The sequence below is a fragment of the Peromyscus maniculatus genome, chromosome 5 (genome assembly GCF_049852395.1).
Source record: "Peromyscus maniculatus bairdii isolate BWxNUB_F1_BW_parent chromosome 5, HU_Pman_BW_mat_3.1, whole genome shotgun sequence".
Lineage (NCBI taxonomy): Eukaryota > Metazoa > Chordata > Mammalia > Rodentia > Cricetidae > Peromyscus > Peromyscus maniculatus.
Window position 1 is genome coordinate 5,956,870 of NC_134856.1, and position 21,612 is coordinate 5,978,481.

At 36.0% G+C, this 21,612-nt stretch overlaps 1 protein-coding gene across 5 annotated transcripts in view; it reads left to right on the forward strand.

Moving 5' to 3' along the window:
- Cdh8 (cadherin 8) overlaps window positions 1-21,612 on the forward strand; it is a 393,789-nt gene that overhangs the window by 112,763 nt on the left and 259,414 nt on the right. For all 5 annotated transcript variants that reach the window (XM_042277242.2, XM_076571612.1, XM_042277243.2 and 2 more), the window contains exon 3: window positions 20,985-21,279. In XM_042277242.2, coding sequence (XP_042133176.1) covers window positions 20,985-21,279 — 295 coding nt within the window. The remainder of the gene's footprint in view (window positions 1-20,984; window positions 21,280-21,612) is intronic.

Sequence of the window (21,612 nt, forward strand, 5' to 3'; positions counted from 1 at the left end):
ATCCGAAATTAATTTGCTTTATAACAATGAAGTACCACTAAAGGCAATTATTGTATAGCACATTTGCATAGAACATTTCCTAGGGATGGCACTCCATATGTCCCTAGAGCACCTCACAGCGTTGACTTGAAGAAAGCTGTATTTATTTATTAAGACTCTTCCTCTGAACATAAATCCTTATCCTCTGTTATTTAGATGTGTGGCCCAAGAGAGGTGGAAATCGAGGCCTAGGGCTCTGGCTCAGTGAGTAAAGAGGTTGCTGTGCAAGCTTGAGGACCAGAGTTTGGATCTACAAAGAAAGCAGGACACAGAACACCCACTGGCAACACCAGTGCTGTCAGGAGGATATAGGTGGATCCCAGGAACTTGCTGGCCAGTCAGCCTGGCCAGTCCATAAGCTTCAGATTCAATGAGCAATTCTGTAGCAAAAAATAAGTTGGAGAAAGACAGAAAAAAAAAACCAAAACCAAACAACCAAACAAACAAAAAAACCACCTGGCTTTGTAGACCACTGTAGCACAGTGGATAGAATGCTTGATTAGCTTGCAGGCCCATAACCCTAGCACTAAGAAGGTGGCGGCAGAAAGAGCAGGAATTCAAAGTCACTCTTGGCTACATAGGGAGTTTGAGTCCAGTTTGGGCTTCATGCTCTGTTCCAAAAGAAGGTATAATAAAAACAAAAAATATTATAAACTTATATTACATAAATGATATATTTTAATATACAGCACCAAAGATCTCCTTAGATTCTGCCTTAAGATAACACATCTAGCCAGCTATGGGTCCTCACCTCTGGCATTTTAGCACCTGAGACATTCAGTCAGAAAGAAAGTTAAGAGTTCAGGCCAAGCAAGGGCTACATAGTGAGTTATAGACTGACATAAGGTCCAGAGGAAGCATTGCTTAGAAAAGCAATATTCAAAAACCAAAACATAAAATGAGGCTAGATTTCTCATATCTATTAAGCACCTAGTCTCTTACAATATGCTGTTTTCATTACATTGTATGAAGAAAATCCATTCACTCACAGATATGTAGATAGAAAATGTATGAGATTTTAATAACCATTTCAGATAATTGAGGGTATTTTTCTTTGATACCACACTGACGCCTCCACAAGAGGTAATATCTTAGAAGTTAGATGCAATGTGGACTCTCAAAGTATATCAATAAAGTTTTGCATTCTGATACATCAACTCCTTTGGTCTCTCTTGCACTTTAAAAGGAACTTTTGCCAATTTGTAATTTTCTAATATTGTGCATTTAGAAAATATTGAATTTTTAAGTTAAATAGCTTTGAATTTCAATATATGATACTGAAAAATTATCATCAGTGATATTAGAAAGCTCACAGAAATACTTCTAAATGTCTAGATATTCCAGCCTTACAGAAGCAGGGGTATATTTCCTAACCTTTTAATCTTTCATAGAATACTCAAATTTTGATATGAGCAACTAATACTAATGCTTATCTTTGAAGTGATAACCTAGTTTTTGTTTTTTTTTTTTTGGTCAAATACATACTTTATATAAAAGTCAGAATGGTTGCAGTTTATCCATTCTCAGCTTATAACAGAAACAATCAGTATATTTCAAATTTTGAACATGTTTCTGCTTCAATGTTTGGCAGAAGTTCTGTGTGCACATCCCATTTCATTACACAAAGCATTCAAAAATAGGTATATCTGGTTGAGATTCCCTAAAGTCATTTACAATGTCACATTGAATACATTTTCATGTGATTTTTTTCCCCCACACTTGGGAGTGAGTGAAAATGGGCTTGCCACCATTGTATTCAAAGGTAATAATCTGGCATCATATATGTACCTTCCCAAAACATCCGAGTATAATGACAAACATAACTAACACTGATCTTCTAGAAGCTCTGAGCAGGTTCTAGAAACACCGAGAGTCTAATGGACCACTCTCATAAGTGTTGCTCTGTACCTTCTTGTTTCAGGTATGAAGTCCACATACAGGGGATTCCCATGGTGGTTTGCAGACTTCCTTACTAATCTGACTGCTTTGTTCCTTGCCAGAACTCTAGAGTGCCCTTGCAAAGCAGTATCACTGTGCACTGCTGCAGTTTCAGTTCACTGGATTATAGGTGTTTTTTTTTACTACTTGCCTGATTCTAGTGACTCATAACCCTTACATACACAATACATTACTTGAATAAGTTTTATTATGTGTAGGTAGATAGCACAAGTCAAATGGAGTCTGAAATCTTGAAGAGCCAAGTCCCTCAGGCCTTAGGAAAGTTGTTCAGGTGGATAGAGGCTCATCTGTGCACTCTCCACTTGAACAATTCTGAAGGACTCTAGAAAGTAGCCCAGTCAAGCATTTAACATTTTAGGAAATGGTGTTAAAATACTGAAGGATAACCTTCTTCTAGGGGCCAACGGGGTAGTCCAGGTGAATCTGGCAGGTGTTTCAGGATGCTGTATTTTCAGCCTATCTTAGTGCTTTAGAACTGAAAGTCAGAAGGGCTGGGACTTCAGTGGAATCTGGCCACTTGATGAGCTGCTTTACACCTTAACAACTGAGAGCAGGCATTCCAAAATTTAGCTGCAGATGAATAAATCCAGTGCCTAGGATCAGAACAGTATCCCATTCTTTCATCCTCTTGTTTCTTTCCTTAAAAAAAGAAAACTAATTTGTAAGACCCCAGTACACACAAATTTACTCAATGCTGAACTTCACTGTCTTAGTCTAGGCACATGAGTACTTTGGAAAACAAAACAAAACAAAACAAAACAAAACTTCTCAACAGTCTTATACATCAAACAGTTGAATAATAACTTAAGTTTCATTGTTACCTCTCTGCAATATGCTAATGAAGTCAATGTTTTACTTTAATGTGTTAGAAATTCCATCCCTTTTCCATGTGTGACAATTTTTCACATAGCAATGAGTATCCACAGTTTTTCTTCCCAAGCACACAAAATTAATAGCAAATTAATTATATGCAAAAATCCATGGGCTGTTTCCGTATTCTTGTCAATGTGATCCCCTATCCTGTCCTGACATGATATCTTTTACTTTTGCGGTACAATTCTAAAGTTTTCTGTCAGATAAAACCAGGATATCTGAAAAAAAAGAGGTATTTAGAAGAATCATCAGACAAAATATAATATTACTTTCTTATAGTCAGAATGAATGGAAGAATTCTAAAAATACATGAGCTTATAGTTCTTTATCTTGAGCATATAGACCTAGTAAGAAGACAGAGTATGGTAGAGTTTTTTAATTCAAAATTTGATATGATGCATCCAGTATGTTCCTTAACCATGTTGTTCCTATATTTCTGTGAAAAAAACAAATAGCCAAGTTGATAATTTAAAAATCAGAAAAGCTTGTGTTCACTCATGGTTTCCGAGGTTTCAGTTTACAGGTTATTGGCCAGGTAGCTTTATCCTGTGGTGTTGCAGTGCTTCATAGTGGAGGAGGCTATTCTCAGGGGAGCTAGAAAAAGAGAAAGAGGAAACACAATGGATTGCAGTATGGCTTTAGATATGAAGTGCATCTCTTGAATGATCATGTTCTAAATGCTTGGTCCTCAATGGAAGCAATGTTTCTAGGTGCTGCTGTCAGACAGTGAATGAATTGTAAGAGCTCGGCCATCATGAGTCACAGTAAGCTAATCTAATCATGGACTTAAAATACAAGTTGACTATTGGGAACTGTAGAAAGTGTAACTTAGAGGAAGTATATTATATGGCTGTGCATTAAAGGATGTATTTTTATCCTGGCTACTTCTTTTTTACTGCTTTCTTACATCTTTGGTGTGAGCAACTCCACTACTCAGTGCCCTCTCTACTAGATGTTCTTCCCCAACACAGAGCCACAGTGATGAGGCCAAATACCAAATACCTATGGAATGGAATCTCTGAAGCTACTAGCCAGAATAAATGCCTACTTTTCCTTTCTTTCTTTCTTTCTTTCTTTCTTTCTTTCTTTCTTTCTTTCTTTCTTTCTTTCTTTCTTTCTTTCTTTCTTTCTTTCTTTCTCTCTCTCTTTCTTTTTCTTCCTTCCTTCCTTCCTTCCTTCCTTCCTTCCTTCCTTCCTTCCTTCCTTCCTTCCTTCCTTCCTTCCTTCCTCCCTCCCTCCCTCCCTCCCTCCCTCCCTCCCTCCCTCCCTCTCTCCCTCCCTCCCTCCCTCCTTCCCTCCCCCCTCTCTCCTTTTTTTAGTTACTTCAACACAACAACAAAAGTCTAAATAACACAGATCCTAATATCCCTTTATAAGGCATATTTCTACCCACCTATCAGTGATTCCTCTCAGAGCTAGAAACAATCTTTAACAAGGGGGCCCTTGTAGAACAGCTTCAAGTTATAGCAATTATTTTAGGCACTTGCATACTGTACAAAGAAAAGTTGTATTGATTTTTTAAAAGGTATTTATATATGGGTATTTGAGTAGATTATTTGCTGAGTTAGAGTCTGGTTTGCAAAGTATATTTAAGAGTTGTCCATTTTGTCAGTTTTCTGTAAACTTTCTGTCATGCCTCTTGAACTCTATCCCTTAGCCTTTCTAGATTTTCCCAAAGCTTCTCTCTTGGCAATGGGCACTTTCCTCTACCCCATTCTCTTATTGTAGCCCCTGGCCTTGGAAAGTTTCTACCATTAGTCTACTTTTCTCAGGAGAGTTGAAGTTCCTGAACTCTGATATGTTAACCAAGTATTACAGGTTTCTAGGGATCATGATATCTAAGACTCTATTTTTTATGCCATGCCACTGAGTTAATGATACTTGTCTTCAAGTAATTCCCACAAGAGCCCAATTTTCAAACAAGTAATATGTGAAATATGTTAAAAAAAAAAACAAAACACTGGGCGGTGGGGGCACAAGCCTTTAAGCTACACAGAGAAACCCTGTCTTGAAAAACCAAAAAAAAAAAAAAAAAAAAAGAAAAGAAAAAAAAGAAAAAGAAAATACCTACTGATTAATTTTTGATTTTGTGAGCAGTGATTACATCGGTGTTAGGAACTTTTTTTTTTCTGGCCCATGTTTGGTTTTAGCACAATAGATTAAAACTATAAAATAAATAAGAGCTTGTTTAGCAGATAGACTTTGGTTTGAATCATTTTTACCATGGATTCCATGTATGAGATATTGAGCAACTGTTTAGATTCCAAACCACCAGTTATTGAACTATGAAAATCAAAGAACAGGGCTTTTTGTGAAAATTAGATGAGATAAAAGAGAAAAGAATTTAGACTATTTGATGCAGGGCACTTTCAATTAATATCCTTGAGGAAATTGTTATATAATAAAATGAATAGGTTACTCCTTTGACTGGTAACTTGGCTGTGTATATTTTCTAAGGAGTCTCCATGGAAGTATATTGAAAATGTCAAATAACTGTGCAAACAGGGAGGATGCATCTCAATATTCAGAGGGTATTTGTACTAGCAAACTTCCCAAAGGTAATCCAGTATCCTTTCTCTTACATTACCAAACAGGAAAGTATATAGGGTACATTCAACATTCTTAGCCACTTGAAATGAAAACACTTTCCTTGATTCCATCACAGTATTGATAGCAAATCATTCATTTATTCTCTGTTTTGGAGAAATGTTTTCACAAATTCAGTGACTTAAATTTATTATCTTACATTTTCTCAATCCAATTCTCATTGGGACATGATAAAGATGCTTGACTAGGCTCTGTTGTTTTCTGTAATCTCTAGAGGGAGTTGTTTCTCTTGCACTTGGCTAGTGGACCTACCTCTACATCTTTAGTCAGCAAGGTTGCCTTGATGTGACCACTCTTCCACAGGCCTGTCTCCCAGTGACCAAAGAGAAGAGTCACACTTTTCTCTTAGGGATCTGTGTGATAAGGTTGAACATGGTTACTTAACTCAGAATAATCTCCCCATCTGAGCACCTCAATTAGTCATATCATCAAAGATTGGGTCATAGGAAAAATGATTTATTTACTGATTCTTGAATGTTAGTTCTCAGGCATTCTTTAAGAGGGATTATTCCTTCTCAAAAAACCATGACTTCTGTCTCTGAGAAATGTACCTGAAAGCTTTTGCTGCCATTTTATATCAGTAAGATACTCATTGGTATATGGCTAGTATGCTTTAGAGGGCTTTATTATTTTGGTAAAACAGACATGACAAACTTTATCAGGGAAGAGGGCTAATGAAAGACAAATTTATTGTCCTGTAATTATGAATACTAGAAAGTCCATACCCAAGCTGCCAACAAGCTTGCTTTCCTATGAGGCATTACTCATGACTTTCATGTGATCACTTTCTCATGTTATCTTTGTCCTTTCTGGAAGTGTGCCTATCTTATCCTGGTGTCTCCCTACATGTGTAGATTTCATCTGATGAGGACAACAGTCATATGGGGTCAGAGTCAACTTAATGGTCATATTTCAATTTAATAACTTTTGCAAAGCTCCTATCCTCACATGATCCTCTTCTGATAAAGCAAGTTGAAGGTTTCATACAAGTATTTTGAAGGAAAAGATTCCTATAATGGTGGAATAAAATGATGATTTTATTTCAGATTAGTAATAAAAATACCATAATTTCAAATGATATTGAAATCATATTCAATAATGGCACATATATATTTCTAGCAATGTTTTGTAGTTTAAGACAATATGAGCATTTTGTCTTTGAATTGTTATTTTTCTTTCTTTTTTTTTCCATATTGAATTGTGAACTTTCATTTGGTTGGTTGTTCTGTTTTGTCATCTTCTCTTCTCTTCTCCTCTCCTCTCCTCTCATCACCTCTCCTCTCCTCTTCCCTTTTCTTCTCTTCTCCCTTTTCTTTTTGTTTCTTCTTCCATCTAGAGCCTAGCAATTATTGGCTGAGTAAAGGGTTTAGAAAGAGGTACAAAATATACATGTTCATGGATGAGTGTCTCTTATGCACAAATCTAAACAAGCATACATGGAACCTGTAGCTACCACCTAAGTCTGATAATTAGATGATATTTTTATGATTTATTTTCTATTCTGTACTGTAATCATAATGATACTTAATAATGTTAATAAACAAAACAAATGTTGACAACAAAACTTTCATTTACTTGTTATATTTATAACAATTTGAGCCTTTTGATGATAGTGTTAGTGGCCTTGTTAGTAGCTTTTTAACAAGAAGAACTGACAAGAGCAAAAAGAAATACTCATTCAAGTTCATGTCTGGTAGTTGTGATTCTATCCAGGTCCTTCATTCTTCTTTTATATGAAAGTAATGATATTTATCTCAAGCTAGTTACCCCTTCATTTGATTTTTATTCATCTTTGCTTTTGCTAAAAAAGCTATCTCAGCTGAGTTTGGTGGCATGATGTAACTGTGGAACTACAGAGGGTGAGAAGGGAGAACTACAAGTTTGGAATGAGCCCAAATACATAGCAAGACATTGTACCAAAATTTAAATTAAACTACTCACTTTATCTACACTCTTCTCACTCACTGTGGTTCTGTTCACTATGTATAAACCCATTTATCCTCCTGTTGAGAAGCTGTGACAGAAACTCAAAAGTGTTACTATTTTCTTTAAAGTTGAATTTTTGTCCTGATTCCCTGTATTGTGGGAATGCTTTGTGTAACAGGATATGTTCCTCAAACTATGGGAGAGTAGAAATAGGGAATTCATTACCAGGTTTTAAGATATCATAAAAACAAGTGATTTTCTAAGGTTGCACCTTTCTTCTGTGACTAAAAGGAAACTTTAGTTTTATGTATCTCCTTTTATATAACTTCACTTGTGGGTTTTTCCCAGGCCACAGCACTGTTGTAACCACAGGTTCCTTGAACTCTCTAGAAGTTAAGAACAAGGCATTACTTGTACCCTCCTACCCTGCCCTTATCACTTATTTGCATAACAAGGAGAAGCTATTTAGACAGTAATTGTGACTTCTATGTCATAAATCTATGTCATATTTCAAACTCCTGTTACTCACTGTCTGGTTACACAAGTTCTTTGAGTCATAAAGACCTTTGAGACTCTCTTCCTAGGTGCTTTCATCTTATCTCATCATTATTTTATATTGTAGATTAATATATTGAATTTAGTTTTTTGTAATTGTTTGAGGAGATAAATGGGCATTTTTAATTCCATCTTAATTGTCTCTATTTCTATCTCTCTTTACACCTGTCTATCTTTCTACATATTCACATGTTATATATCTATTTTCATATAAACACATACACATGAGATTTTCAAGAAAAGAGACATTAGTTTGTTGAAAGCTAAATATTTATCAAAGATCTTTATGTAAGTATCACTTATAATTAACACTCAAATTTAAAATTAAAATAACTATTTACTTTTGTAAAATTTGAGAAATAGTGGTAGTTTTTTGTTTGTTTATTTGTTTGTTTGTTTTTGTTTTTCAAGACAGGGTTTCTCTGTGTAGCTTTGTGCCTTTCCTGGAACTAACTCTGTAACCCAGGCTGGCCTTGAACTCACAGAGATCCACCTGCCTCTGCCTCCTGAGTGCTGGGGTTAATGGCATGTGCCACCACCAACGCAGTGAGGAATCATGTTTTGAGACAGCATTAATCTTTTAGTGGAAAAAAATGTGGGGCTTTTACAACTTACTTGTTCATTATTTCTTTCATGTGTTCATTTACTTATAAATTCAAAATATTCAGGTTGAGTTAGAAAATAAATGTAAGTTGAGAGTAGTATTCTATTAGATATCCCTTTACCTATTTTTAATGTCTTCTATGGATTTATCAATAAAATCATTCATCTACCTATCATACAGTTCATCTATTCATCTATCTAGCCCTCTATTAACTCATTCATGTTTTCATCCATTCATGTTAATGTGTTTTCAGTAATACTGGTGCTTTTACTATTTCTCTCTTATCCACTCAAGCAAGATGACCAATATGAGCTAGGGTTAAGCTGAGCTCAGTCAGCTCATGAAGTTACATTCTTAGGCCAGAATGATTACCCAGAAGGTAAAATCACTTGCCACATAAACCTGAGTTTGATGCCCAGAACCCATGACCCATGGTGGAGAGGAAAGACTGACTCCTGAAAAATGGTTCCCTCAGTTCTACATGTACATGTATGCCCCCTTCCATCTCTTACTCAAACTCACAAATAAGTGAATACAAGTTTTATAAATTATGTTTTAAATTTTACCGTGATTAAGATTCTCTGTGTTGAATTTTCAGATTTAATGTTTTTCTAACTGTTTTTTTTTTGGGGGGGGGGTTAATGTGCAGGGTAATTAGAGAATATCTTTATGTTGCCTAAAGATACATTAGCTCTCTGTATTTTTATTTGAATTTCTTTGATCTTGGAAGATATTCTGGCTTTATTGCATTATATACATTGTCCATTTAAATCATTCTAGAAACTTTAAAGGGTATTACTGTTAAATTTCCTTATTTTGAAAATAAGGAAACCGACTGTTGCAAAGGTTAAGTAAATTCCCCACTGTCTTATAGTTTGTTTCTATCTAGTTCTATTATTTATTTTATGCTCATTCTAGAACACATACTCTGGACTGTCACTCCCAATATCTGGTTATGTTAGATAAACCTATTGGCTTTTAATTTTATAAGAACTGATTCTTGATCCAAGCTGTTATTAGCATGTAGGTAAAACCATGTATCAAAATATCCTCCACTAGCTCTGATCATAGTAGTACACAGCCTTGGCGACAAGACGCTTGGATGCGACCATAAAAATAGCTAAGTAGAGACTAGTTTTAAAAGGCACAAATAAAGAGTGATAATTTCCATTCCCATTTCTCTTAAGAGTTTCTGAAATGAAACATATTTTACGTCCACAGATGAAACACAAGTTTATTTATGTTGTCAACATTTAGTAAAATAAATAACTGCTTAAAAATGACAAAAAAATTAGTTTCTGTTAGTTTACTTTTTATGATTTCCTGGTTAAATACTACAATTTGACAATCCATCTACTATCCAAAAGAAAAGAGAACCTAGGTTTTGAGCGTTCCTAGAGTAATTTTAAATGCACTTTTAATAAAATAAACAAGTTTAATTATTTACTATTACTACAGAATAGATTATTCCACTTACCTTTCTCTGTATTCCATTAAAGTGAATACTTTTGCATCAACTTAGCTTGCCTATATGTCTTAATCTGCAAAAATTTGGGTCACTGCATTAACTCAAATATTCTCTAGACTGTGTCAATATGTGTTTGCATCCATGCATTGCCATTTGGTCTGTTTTTTCCAAAGGAAGATATTAAGTAAGAAATAAAAAAGAAGAAAGAAGGGAGAGAGGAAAGGACAGACAGAGGAAGGGGGAAGTAGGGAAGGAAGGAGATAAGTAAAAGGGAGGGAGGAAGGAAAGGAAGGAGAGAGACACACAAAGAGAAGCTTGTGAATCTTATTGGAGTTAAGCAAAAGCAGTAGGTTTGCAATAGACATGACACATGATGTTTGTAGATCTGAAGATCTGTGATCCAGAAGCAAAATGGGAGCAGATTTCCCTCATGAATGCCAGTTTTAGTAGGTTATCCTTGGCAGTATCTCCCCTTTGTAATTACTAGCGTGGCACATTTCTTTTAGTTCTGTGCATATTTCTTTTCATACTTTTACAGGATGATTAATCTGAAGATTGTGTTGTATATCTCTATCTATCTGTCGATCTGTTTGTCTATCTATCTATCTGTTTGTCTATTTCTAAACCATGGTGATCTCTCCATTGTTTACTTTTTTTTAATTGTTGTTGTTTAAAATAGTTTGGTACAGGTGTTCAAATCTGCCCCTTATGCATACAAGACACATGCTCTTCCTATTGTACTTTACCTCCAGCACCTCCAGCACCACTGTCAAGTTCTCATTTATTTACTCCAGACTGACCAATTATGTTGTCCTGAAGTTATTTACAGAAGTTTCTAAAATATGTAGGATTTTAAATGGACTTCATTGGGTTTCGTCTGGTCTGTCATTTATTAATTGATTCAACTTAAGAAAAATCAATCTAGTAGTAACAAGTGAGCCTTCACATTTTATATTTATATCATTTAAATTATATTATATATATATATATATATATATATATATATATATATATATATATATATTATACCATTGACAAGTTGTAGGAAATTATGATTTCCCCTATGCAGATAAATTATGTTGGTGCTCATCAGCTCTCAGTATGCACCAGATACAATGCATACTATTGGTTATAATGTGACTAATACATACAGATGACCTGTTTTTGTGAAACTTACTCTTTAAGAATAGTAAACGCAATAACTTCCTTTTTCTGGCTGCATTCTCAGCTGCACACAGTACAAAATATCACTTCACTTGGACTTACTTCTAATTTTCCAAATCTCTGTGCACCAGTCCCCATGGCTTGGTCAAACCTTATTCACATTGGAAGATGAAACAGAATATGAAGGGTATGTGCTTGAGTTGTCAGAGTGCTACACATTATCTAATGTAAATAACTGAGAAACCTGTGTGTGTTGCCTTGTTTTCCTGAAGCAAATATAATTTACACTTCACTATAGATACAGTGCTTCATGTACTTGCTTGTTTTTTTTCAAAGCAGTTTATCACAACAACGAAGGACACAGGATACATATTGTGGTCTTTTTCATTGAGTTATGAGACATTTCTTCTTTATCCTTTCAGTTCTTAAGGCAATTTCAAGGGCAAATTGGTTTATCTCAGAATTCCTTGGAGATTTTTTTTTTTTTATTTCTGTGGGCTTATATCTCCTCATACTATGTCATGGGAGGAATAATTATCTGTCCCCAAGTTGTTGTTTGCTAAAATCTTAGCATATTTTTATGGCCATTACATTGTTTTGTTATGTAATTTAATTCTACAATTTTTTATCAATTGGTTGACTAAATGAAAAATAATTTGCATTATTTATATTTACTTAGTATTAGAACAACAAATGACTATATTTCCCTCAATATACCACCCAGTATGACATCTTGTGTGCTTTGCTGTACCTGTCACCATCACAGGGTGCTCTACTTAACTCTGAATCATGTAGATGTAACCAACTGTCTTATTAAATAAGAAACACAGAACCAATGCAAAGAAGAAAGCCAAGAGGTCAGAGCTAAGAGCTAAAACCTTACCCTTCCTCCTGCAGTGGTCCTACCTCTCTGAACCAGAAATACTTCCTGTATTAAAGTCTTTATATAGATTTTCTGTTCTGCCTTCTCATTGGTTGTAAACCCAACCACATGATCGCCTTGTCATGGCCTGTCTGTATAGACCTCCAGGTCTTCTATGGTTGGTATTGAGATTAAAGGTGTGTGTATTCAATGCTGGCTGTATACCTGAACACACAGAGACTTACCTACCAAGTGCCTACCAAGTGCTGGGATTACAAGCGTACGCCACCACCACCTGGCTTTCCTATGGCTTGCTAATAGCTCTGACCCCCAGGCAACTTTATTTATTAACTTACAAATAACATTTTATCACAAATAAAATATCACTATATTTCCCCTTTTCTATTTTAATAAAAAGAAAAAAGCTTATAACTAACATAAGAAAAATTATATACAAAAGTACAATAACTATATACAATATATACAAGTAATAAATACCTAAACAATGTCTAGTTCATTTGTATTTGACAAATTCAGAGAAAATAATTCCATTATCTATCCTATTGTATCTAATTCACTTTCTATCCTAATTAGTCTTCAACTATAACTAACTAATCTTCAACTCCCTCAGAAACCCAAGAAGGAAATACTATTAGCTAACAAAAATAAAAACAGGAAGTACATGCAAGCAACTTCCAAAAAATTGTGAGTTGACAGAAACATCCAGCTGCTTGGACAGTCATCTGAGGTTTCTCCGCAGTGTTGGGGCATCATCTTCAGCCTATAGGCTTAGCATATCTGACAGACTCATTTGTGAAGTAGGATGTACACAAGGTCAACAGTTCAACCTCACATTGGGTGAGAGCAGTCTATATACCAGAAACACCTGAATTACACTAGTGTCATGTCATGATTCAGGATTTTAAATTCTGGAAATTGTTGATGTTTTTTGAATTCAGCTGTCCATTCTTCTTGGCTATGTGTGTATGTGGCTTCATCTCAGCATCCCCTTCTCCACATCCCTCTATTGAGTGCCATTCTACTATTGAGAGGCATCACCTTAATTACTCTTCAAGAATAACTGTTTCAGCTGCTGTTCCACTGCACATCAGAAGCCATCGGCCCACTGCCTGTTCAGCTGCCTTCGAAGAAAAGGGCACTGTACCTTTTCCGGATTGCGAAGGCCACTTCAGGAATGGTACCATATTGTCCTGGCCTCAGAAGATGCCTTTTGATAAAGCCATAACCATATTTGTTTTGGCAAAAATCAGTAGTCCTTTGTTTCATGTACTGTCTGTCCTGTTTGTCAGCAGAATCATCATGCATGTTTTATTTGCTTATCAGACCCAAGCATCAAGTGATTGTCCGGTTCTTTTTATTATAATTACAGGGATTCATTAGAATGGTGAAATATATGCTGGCCCAGCAACCTTTGGAAGATGGTCTGTTGAGCACAAGAGGCCTAGATCAGAAGTTAGAATAAAAGAAATGTTGATAATAACTCTTGGGCTTTCAGGAAAACAGCCTAGAAACATGAAAACAACTCTTTTGCTCCTCTTATTCTTTTTCCTAACCCACACAGTCACTCTCACAGCAGTCTATGCATGTATCTGTTCTACACTGAAGTTTTACATTGTTATCATCTCAAATATTCAGGCCAAACACATATTGTGTCAAATTGGTACTATCTTAATGTGGAATGATTGTGATTAACGGATTATAATTTATTCACAGATGAATCGATAGTTCATAGCCCAGTTTCTACCCAGCGGGCACTATGCTAGATCCTGAGAAGATAGTCTATCACGTAATGTGATTCAAGAGTGCTGAGCTTGTTAACTTTTCGTTAGATATCATTCATGTAAAACTAGGATCCATAAACAGCAGTGATGTCTGCTGCCAGTAACCCCCTGTGAAATCTTAGATTCTAATTAGATGCTGATTTTCTCCCCATAACTTTTATATTTTCTGGGAAGAAAATAATAATTCAGAGACACATTTCTATGTCGCCCATTTGGATTGTATAGAATTTCAAAATAAATTGTGATGTCAAGGATACCTGATTTTCAGTTAAGGATGTGATTTTAACTATGTACTCAATCTCAGCCTTCATCTCATTTGAGAAGAAGATGTAGTCAAAATGTCCTAGAATAATTCTATCTGGTAACTGTAACAAAATTTTGTCCTAAATTAATACTAACAGAAAATAATTTACCCTAGGTTCTACGTATTGAATTAACTTATGGTCATAGAGAAGCCTATGAGAGAAGAGAGGAGATTTTCTTTTCTCACAATAAAATCATAAGAAGAATCTATGTTCTTACTCCAATTCTGAGAATGGTAACGGCCAAGTATGACACAATCAGCAGTTGTTACTCATCTGTTAATTTATCCATTACACAGTACTCTCTAGTAATCCACTTACTCTTCTATTAACTTATCTGTAGTAGTTCCTATGTTGGCATCAAAATCTGAAAACACATTTGGGGATGCCCAAAAGCTCATGTTTACCACAGATAACATTTAAGTCCCTGCATTTAACTTTTCTAAATTCTTTCAATTCCTTCTTTAAACCACTGTTTTAAAATAAAATGGAAGCTGTTCTTTTTTTTTCTTCCTTTACATTCACTGAACTCCACAAATATTTATTGAGCTTCCAACAACATGACAAACACATTACTAGGTAAAGGGAATGCCAAGGAGAGTGAAATGCAAATGCATCTTCCCACGATTCTTACAGCATAAACTTGTCTTTTAATTGGGAGGTGTCATGCAAATATATGGAAGACGATGAGAGTGCAATGATGCCAGTTCTCATGATTCAGCTCCATCATGAGCATCCCTGTCATGGTTCTGAAATTGAAGACTTAATGTAAAAGACTGTGATCACCTCTGCATATTGGATAATTTGTACACCTCCAAAATTGGAGGCGTGTTCTCAGGTTTGCTGCAACAGCAGGTGGAGTTACTGGCAAAGTGCTTACCATACAGAACATCCTTGGTATGCTCTTTTTGCATTGTTATGACATAGTGCTTGACATAAACCACTTAAGGGAGGCCAGCATTGTTTAGACTCACTCTCAAAGGGTTCAGCCCATGATTGTTTGGCCCCATGCTTGGTCAGCAACTCATGATGATGGATGTGTGGCAGCCTGTGAATCAGTCGAATCCTCTATGCTCTGCACTCTGAATTTGAAAATGATATCAGGTCCTCTTCCTTCAAATAGATCCCTCTATTGAAGTTTCCAGAGCCTTCCCAAGGCTCTGATTTGTCACCATATGGAAACCAATCATTCATTGTACTAGCCCATGGGGAAAACATTTATTCAAACAATAGCAACATAACTACAAAAACAACACAATAGTAATTATTATACTTCCCCTCAGGTTTATGTTCTGGTTTATCGCCCACAAACTGAGACCCTGAGAGCAGAGACCATGTTCATTACCTATTTCTAAGATAATACATGAAATAGTTTAGGGTGCATTTTACATGCTTATTAATACAAAAGATAATGTAGTCTTGTGCCATACTAAGCCCAAGGAGTCTTATCCATCTAGGCTGATTTTCATGTGGGCCTTATTATGCTCCAGTTAGCAAAAGTAGCCCCTGAGAAAGGCAATGTTCACATGTCCAGATTATGCACAACTGTGAAAGTTTAGTACACTTGGGATGTCTTTAGCATCACTAACTCATGTCAGTGGGATGAAATGATGGATAGAATCATTGCTTTAAGTGTTTAGGATCCAACAAACACATGGGAAAGAATATAAAAAATAGTAGCTTGTAACTGCACCTTGCCACTACCCTGAGGGCCAGACTCAGCATTCCATGTGTCTTGTCTCTTTCTATCAATTGCTTTTTGTTGTATACCCACAAACTTTTTTGTTATAATGTCAAATTGCTTACCTAGTGTTTTTGCATGTTTTTGTGTGTATGAATGTGTATGCATGTGATATATATATATATATAGAGAGAGAGAGCTAAGAGAGAGAGAGATGCAAAGGCCTCATTTTAATATCAGAATATAATATATATGATGCTATACCATAACACAACACAAGCTTTAAAATTTCAAATATTTTTAAAAGTCCACAGTCTCTTTAAAATGCCCCATCTCACTGCTGTTGCTCATAGAATTTCTCTTCATTCTACATTTCTCTCCTTGACTGGATTCCTGGGGTTGGGCCTTGTGTTTGGCTGTGGATCTCTGCATCTGCTTCCATCAGTTACTGGAAGAAGGCTCTGTGATGACAGTTAGGGTATTCACTGATATGATTACTGGGGTAAGCCAGTTCAGGCACCCTCTCCACTATTGCTAGCAATGTAAGCTGGGGTCATCCTTGGGGATTCCTGGGAACTTCCCTAGCACCTGGTTTCTCCCTATCCCCATGATGTTTCCCTCTATCCAGGTGCATGAGCAGACTTTTTGGAGTTCACTACCTATGATGAGACACCTTGCACAGCCTTCAAGCAGGGGTAGGGGATTGGACCTGCTACTACTAAATGTACCTCCCCATGGGAGGTCTTATCTTCTTGTAGGAAGGAATGGGGAATAGGTTGGGAGGGGGAGGCTGGAGGGGCAGGAGGAGGGAAGAGGGGAATCTTTGATTGGTATGTAAAATGAATAAAAAAAAATCTAAAAAAAAAAGTCCAGTCTCTTTTAAAAGTGAGCTCCTATAAAACAAATACAAAAAAAATATATTTTTTTATTCCAAAGGGGAAGACCTGGAATCAATCACACTTGAACAAAACTAAGATGTAGCAGTGTAAGCCTAAATTCTATAGCTCAATGTATAACATGTACGACTCACTTACTGTATTGTCTTCTAACTCTAAATGTCTAAGATAGTCCCACTACTCCACCTTTTCCGTCATCATCCACACATAGTTGTCTCATATACTTAGGCCAGCTCCAGCTCATACCTGCTACTATCCATAACAGATATCCAAAAATCGTGGGGTCTCCATTGCAAATGAAGCATATCTTCACCATGGGCTCTCCATGGGGATTCCAACTCTACCACACAATGTTAGATTTCATAAGCTCTCCATGACCCCCTTGATCTTGAATGTTCCAAATGAGGACCATGTGGGGACTCATACATTATCATGTTCAGCTTCCAGCTGGAGACACAGCCTACTCTTCTTGGACTAGTTTCTGAATACCGATCCTAAGAAAATGTTTTCTTAGTTTCCCAGTGAAGCACAGAAGTTTTCACCCATAGAGTGCTAAGCTCTTGTGAATCACAGCTGATTTTTCAGCTGCAGCTTGTTTAGCATTACAACGTCCAGTGAAACACAGGTTTGACCCCTGTGGTACCTTTCTCCTGTGAATCAGTGATTAGTCTTTAGCTCAATCTGATCAGGACATACATGAAAAAAGTCCAGGCCTCCACAGTCCCTCTTTCCTCAGCACTCATACCGTCCAAGCTCCCGCTAGGACAACTCAATAAGATCTGGACAATTTTCCAGCACAAAGTATTCCACAATCCTCTGGAAACAATACAGTCAAGATTGTCACAGTAGCATCTACTTCTCTGGTACCAGTTTCTGTTCTTGTTTAATTTTTGTTCTTGTGACTGACACCATGACCAAAAACAACTTAGGAGAGGAAAGTTCTTATTTAGCTTAAACTTTCAGTTACAAGTTACAGTCCAGTATGGAGGGATGTCAGGGCTGGAACTCAACATGATCCTGGAGCAGGAATTTTGCATGCATGCTACTTGCTGGCTTGTTAACAAGCCATTCTGATAAAGTCAATCCCTGAATTGTGAGTTCCTACACAGGTTTCTCTAGGTTGTGTCAAGTCGACAGGAAAAGGCCACTAGAACAGAATGCATGTAATGTTAAGTTTCTCCAGTCTTTCCTAGAATACTTTAAGTAAAAGTCACTTTATTTTTTTTTTACACATACAAACATTTTAGTGTGTGTGTGTGTGTGTGTGTGTGTGTGTGTGTGTGTGTGTGCATCTTTGTGTCCTACTGGGCACAAGTATAAGTCAGAAGACAATTACCATAAGGTTCTTTCTTTTTTTTTAATTATTATTTTATTTTACAATATAATTTAATTCTACATATCAGCCAGAGATTCCCTGGTTCTTCCCACTCCCGCCCCTCTCCCCTTCCCCCCATTCCCACCCCCATTCCCATCTCCTCCAGGGCAAAGACTTCCCCTAGGATTGAGATCAACATGGTTACTCAGTACAGGCAGGTCCAGTCCCCTCCTCCCAGGCTGAGCCAAGAATCCCTGCATATGCCCCAGGTTTCAAACAGCCAACTCATGCACTAAGCACAGGACCTGGTCCCACTACCTGGATGCCTCCCAAACAGATCAAGCCAATCAACTGTCTCACCTATTCAGAGGGCCTGATCCAGTTGGGGGCCCCTCAGCCATTGGTTCATAGTTCATGTGTTTCCATTCATTTGGCTATTTGTCCCTGTGCTTTATCCAACCTTGGTCTCAACAATTCTCACTCATATAAAGCTGGTTCCAGGATTTTAATTCAAAATCTCCAGCTTGATGGCAAGTGTCTTTGCCTGCTTGAACCATTTCAACTGCGCAAGTTGTTTACATTTGGCTGCAAATTGACTTATATCTGGAATAACAGTTGAACAGAGTTGAAGAACTTATAGAATGAAAATGGTTTCAGCTATGTCATACTCAATGTGGATGCTTTTATATTTAAATATTTTTTAATTGATACATTATCTCAGGTTCTAAAATGAATTAGGCTGGTTGATTGTTATATCCCTAGAATAAATGAAGCCCCAAAATAAGTAAATCTCCATAGAAAAGATTATTAAAAAGACCTAAATTTTACCACTGCGTTTATTCTTAAGGAAAAATTTTCCTCTGCTTTTTGTTTCATTTTTCTTATTTTTAGATACAAGTGATCATGAAACCTAGTATCATAATACAATTTATTAAAAAGATGCTATTGTATTTAGGAAGAAACTATGGCTGAAATAATTTCTACCAAAAATAACAATAAGGCCAATTTGTATGGTTTATATGTTAATTTAAAAAACCATGGATCAGAGTGATATATATGAGTGTCCCCTTGTCCTCAGAATGGCTGCTTTATGAACAGAAGCCTCTATGAATGATATATTATTCAAATGTTCTTTTTTTAATAAAAATGCTAATGGAAATGTTAAAATGCACATAAATTAAAATGCTCATAAATTAGGATTAATATCACATTAATGAATTATAATCCTACATTCATTAAGATAAAGTGGCGTTTCAATATTTGTTCTTGTTCATAAATTTAATACAATAAATGAAAGGGATACACTTTGAGATTCAATAAATATTTGATGTAATCTTATGCCTCAACTTTTAAAAATATTCAAAGTTAAAGCAGGAGATCTCAATGCATTTAGGTTCTTTGTTGCTATTTTATGTCTTTTTCATAATCTTTTCTTTTCATTTATTGAAGCGCTAAATACAATTCAAATTGGAGAAGAAAGCGATAGAGCCTGTTCTGATTAAAAGGAATCCCAGGAACACACAATGCCTTTTGAATTTGTAGGAGTTTCTTTCGACAACACACCTACTTGTTTAAGGAAAAAATACTTTATATCTCTAGGTGCAAAAAATTAGGACTCTATTGACAGTTAAATAAGAGAGTTAAACAGAAATATGTGCATCTAAGCATTATTTCACAATGTTAATTATATAATTTCTTTTACAAATGCAAGATTCTAAAATAACATGCACTTATTTAGATTTACATTATGTGTGTGACTGTTTGTCTATGTGCACATACATGAACAACTTACATGCATGGTGCCCATGGAGGTTAAAAGGGGACATCAGATCCCCTGGACCTGGAGTTATAGATGGTTGTGATCCACCATGGAATGCTTAGGAATTGAATATTGTTCCTCTCCAAGATAGCTCTTAACTGCTGAGCCATCTCAACAGTTCCCAAATAATCAACTTAATAACTTTTTTAAATTAATTTATTTTTTAAAGCAGTAGTCTACATAGTGTCATGTTGGAAGCAACATATTAGAGTATTCCTAACTCCCTCTTGTGAACAAAATAAAAAAGACTTCTCAACATGGGATTCTGCATTTCTCAGCACCTACCTATGTCTGTAAGGCCAAGACCTTACTTCATATTAAAACACTATAAGTTTTGTTCAGTCAACATTCATAGATGTGATATGTGATAGATTTGAATTCTTCTTGAACAGCTGTCACTTTCCATGAAGTTACATTCTTTTGCTTGAAAATGTGCTCCTGTGTTCTATCATTAATAATCATTAAGTGGAATGATTTCCAGGACTAGAAAAATTGTTGAGAAGTAAAGAAAGAAATGAAAGTCTTAACTATATAATTTGAGTCATTGGATTTTTTATTATTGTTGTTTTGCATAACTATAGCATCAATCTGTCTAAACTCTTGGGCCACTCCATCTGACCTTATCAAATATGAACCCTGCAGAGGTTATGAGCCATGTTGGCCCTCCGGTTTTAGGATCTCATACTAAATATCAACCAATTTAAACAAACTTTAAGGAGATGTTTGTATTAAAACTGACTTGTGGTTCCTGCCTCATTGTACTTCATGAAAGGCAGTAATAAATAACATTCTGTGTATGAGTGTTTATGTATATCAATTAGTCAAAAAAGTATAGATGAAATGTTGTGTTTTCTATTCTTTCTCATCCTTTTGAAACCATGTGAGTTCATATTAAACACATTTGAGCACTTTGTAAAAGCTGAACTGGTGAAGTTCATTACACTTTAACGTAACATGCTGTGAATAAAACTATATATTATTTGTTCAACTTTGCTTAGCAGAGACTTAGGGGGTAGTGTAAAAGAATCAATTTGACAAGCAAGAGTCAGTTAAATCATTCAGAAAATAATTTAACCATCTCCATAACTAACTACTGCTATTTTTCATTTTAGTTGCACACAGACCTGGATCCTGGAAGCAAAAAAATCAAGTATATCCTATCAGGTGATGGAGCTGGGACAATCTTTCAAATAAATGATATAACTGGAGATATCCATGCTATTAAAAGACTTGACCGAGAGGAAAAGGCTGAGTATACATTAACAGCTCAGGCAGTGGACTGGGAGACAAACAAACCTCTTGAGCCTCCTTCTGAATTTATTATTAAAGTTCAAGACATCAACGACAATGCACCAGAGTTTCTCAATGGACCTTATCATGCTACTGTGCCAGAGATGTCCATTTTGGGTATGTATGTTTCCAATTTCACAGATCTGTTAAGAGTCATTTTTTTCCAAATAGCTCTCGGCATCAGGGATGGTTTGTTGCTGAATAAAAGACATTTATTTCCTTCTTATCACTCATTTGCATTTCCAAATCCCCTTTCTTGCCCTACGTTCCACAGCTCAATAGCTTTAGTCCCTTAGTGATAGAAAGTGACAGAGGAGTGGTTTTATTAAAATACCGCTCCTTACACCGCAGTATTTCAATAGGCTAAATTTGTATTCCTGTCATAGGCAAGTATTGTTACTGAGACGGATTTATCAAGATTTGTTCCAACATGACAAGATAATCCTATTG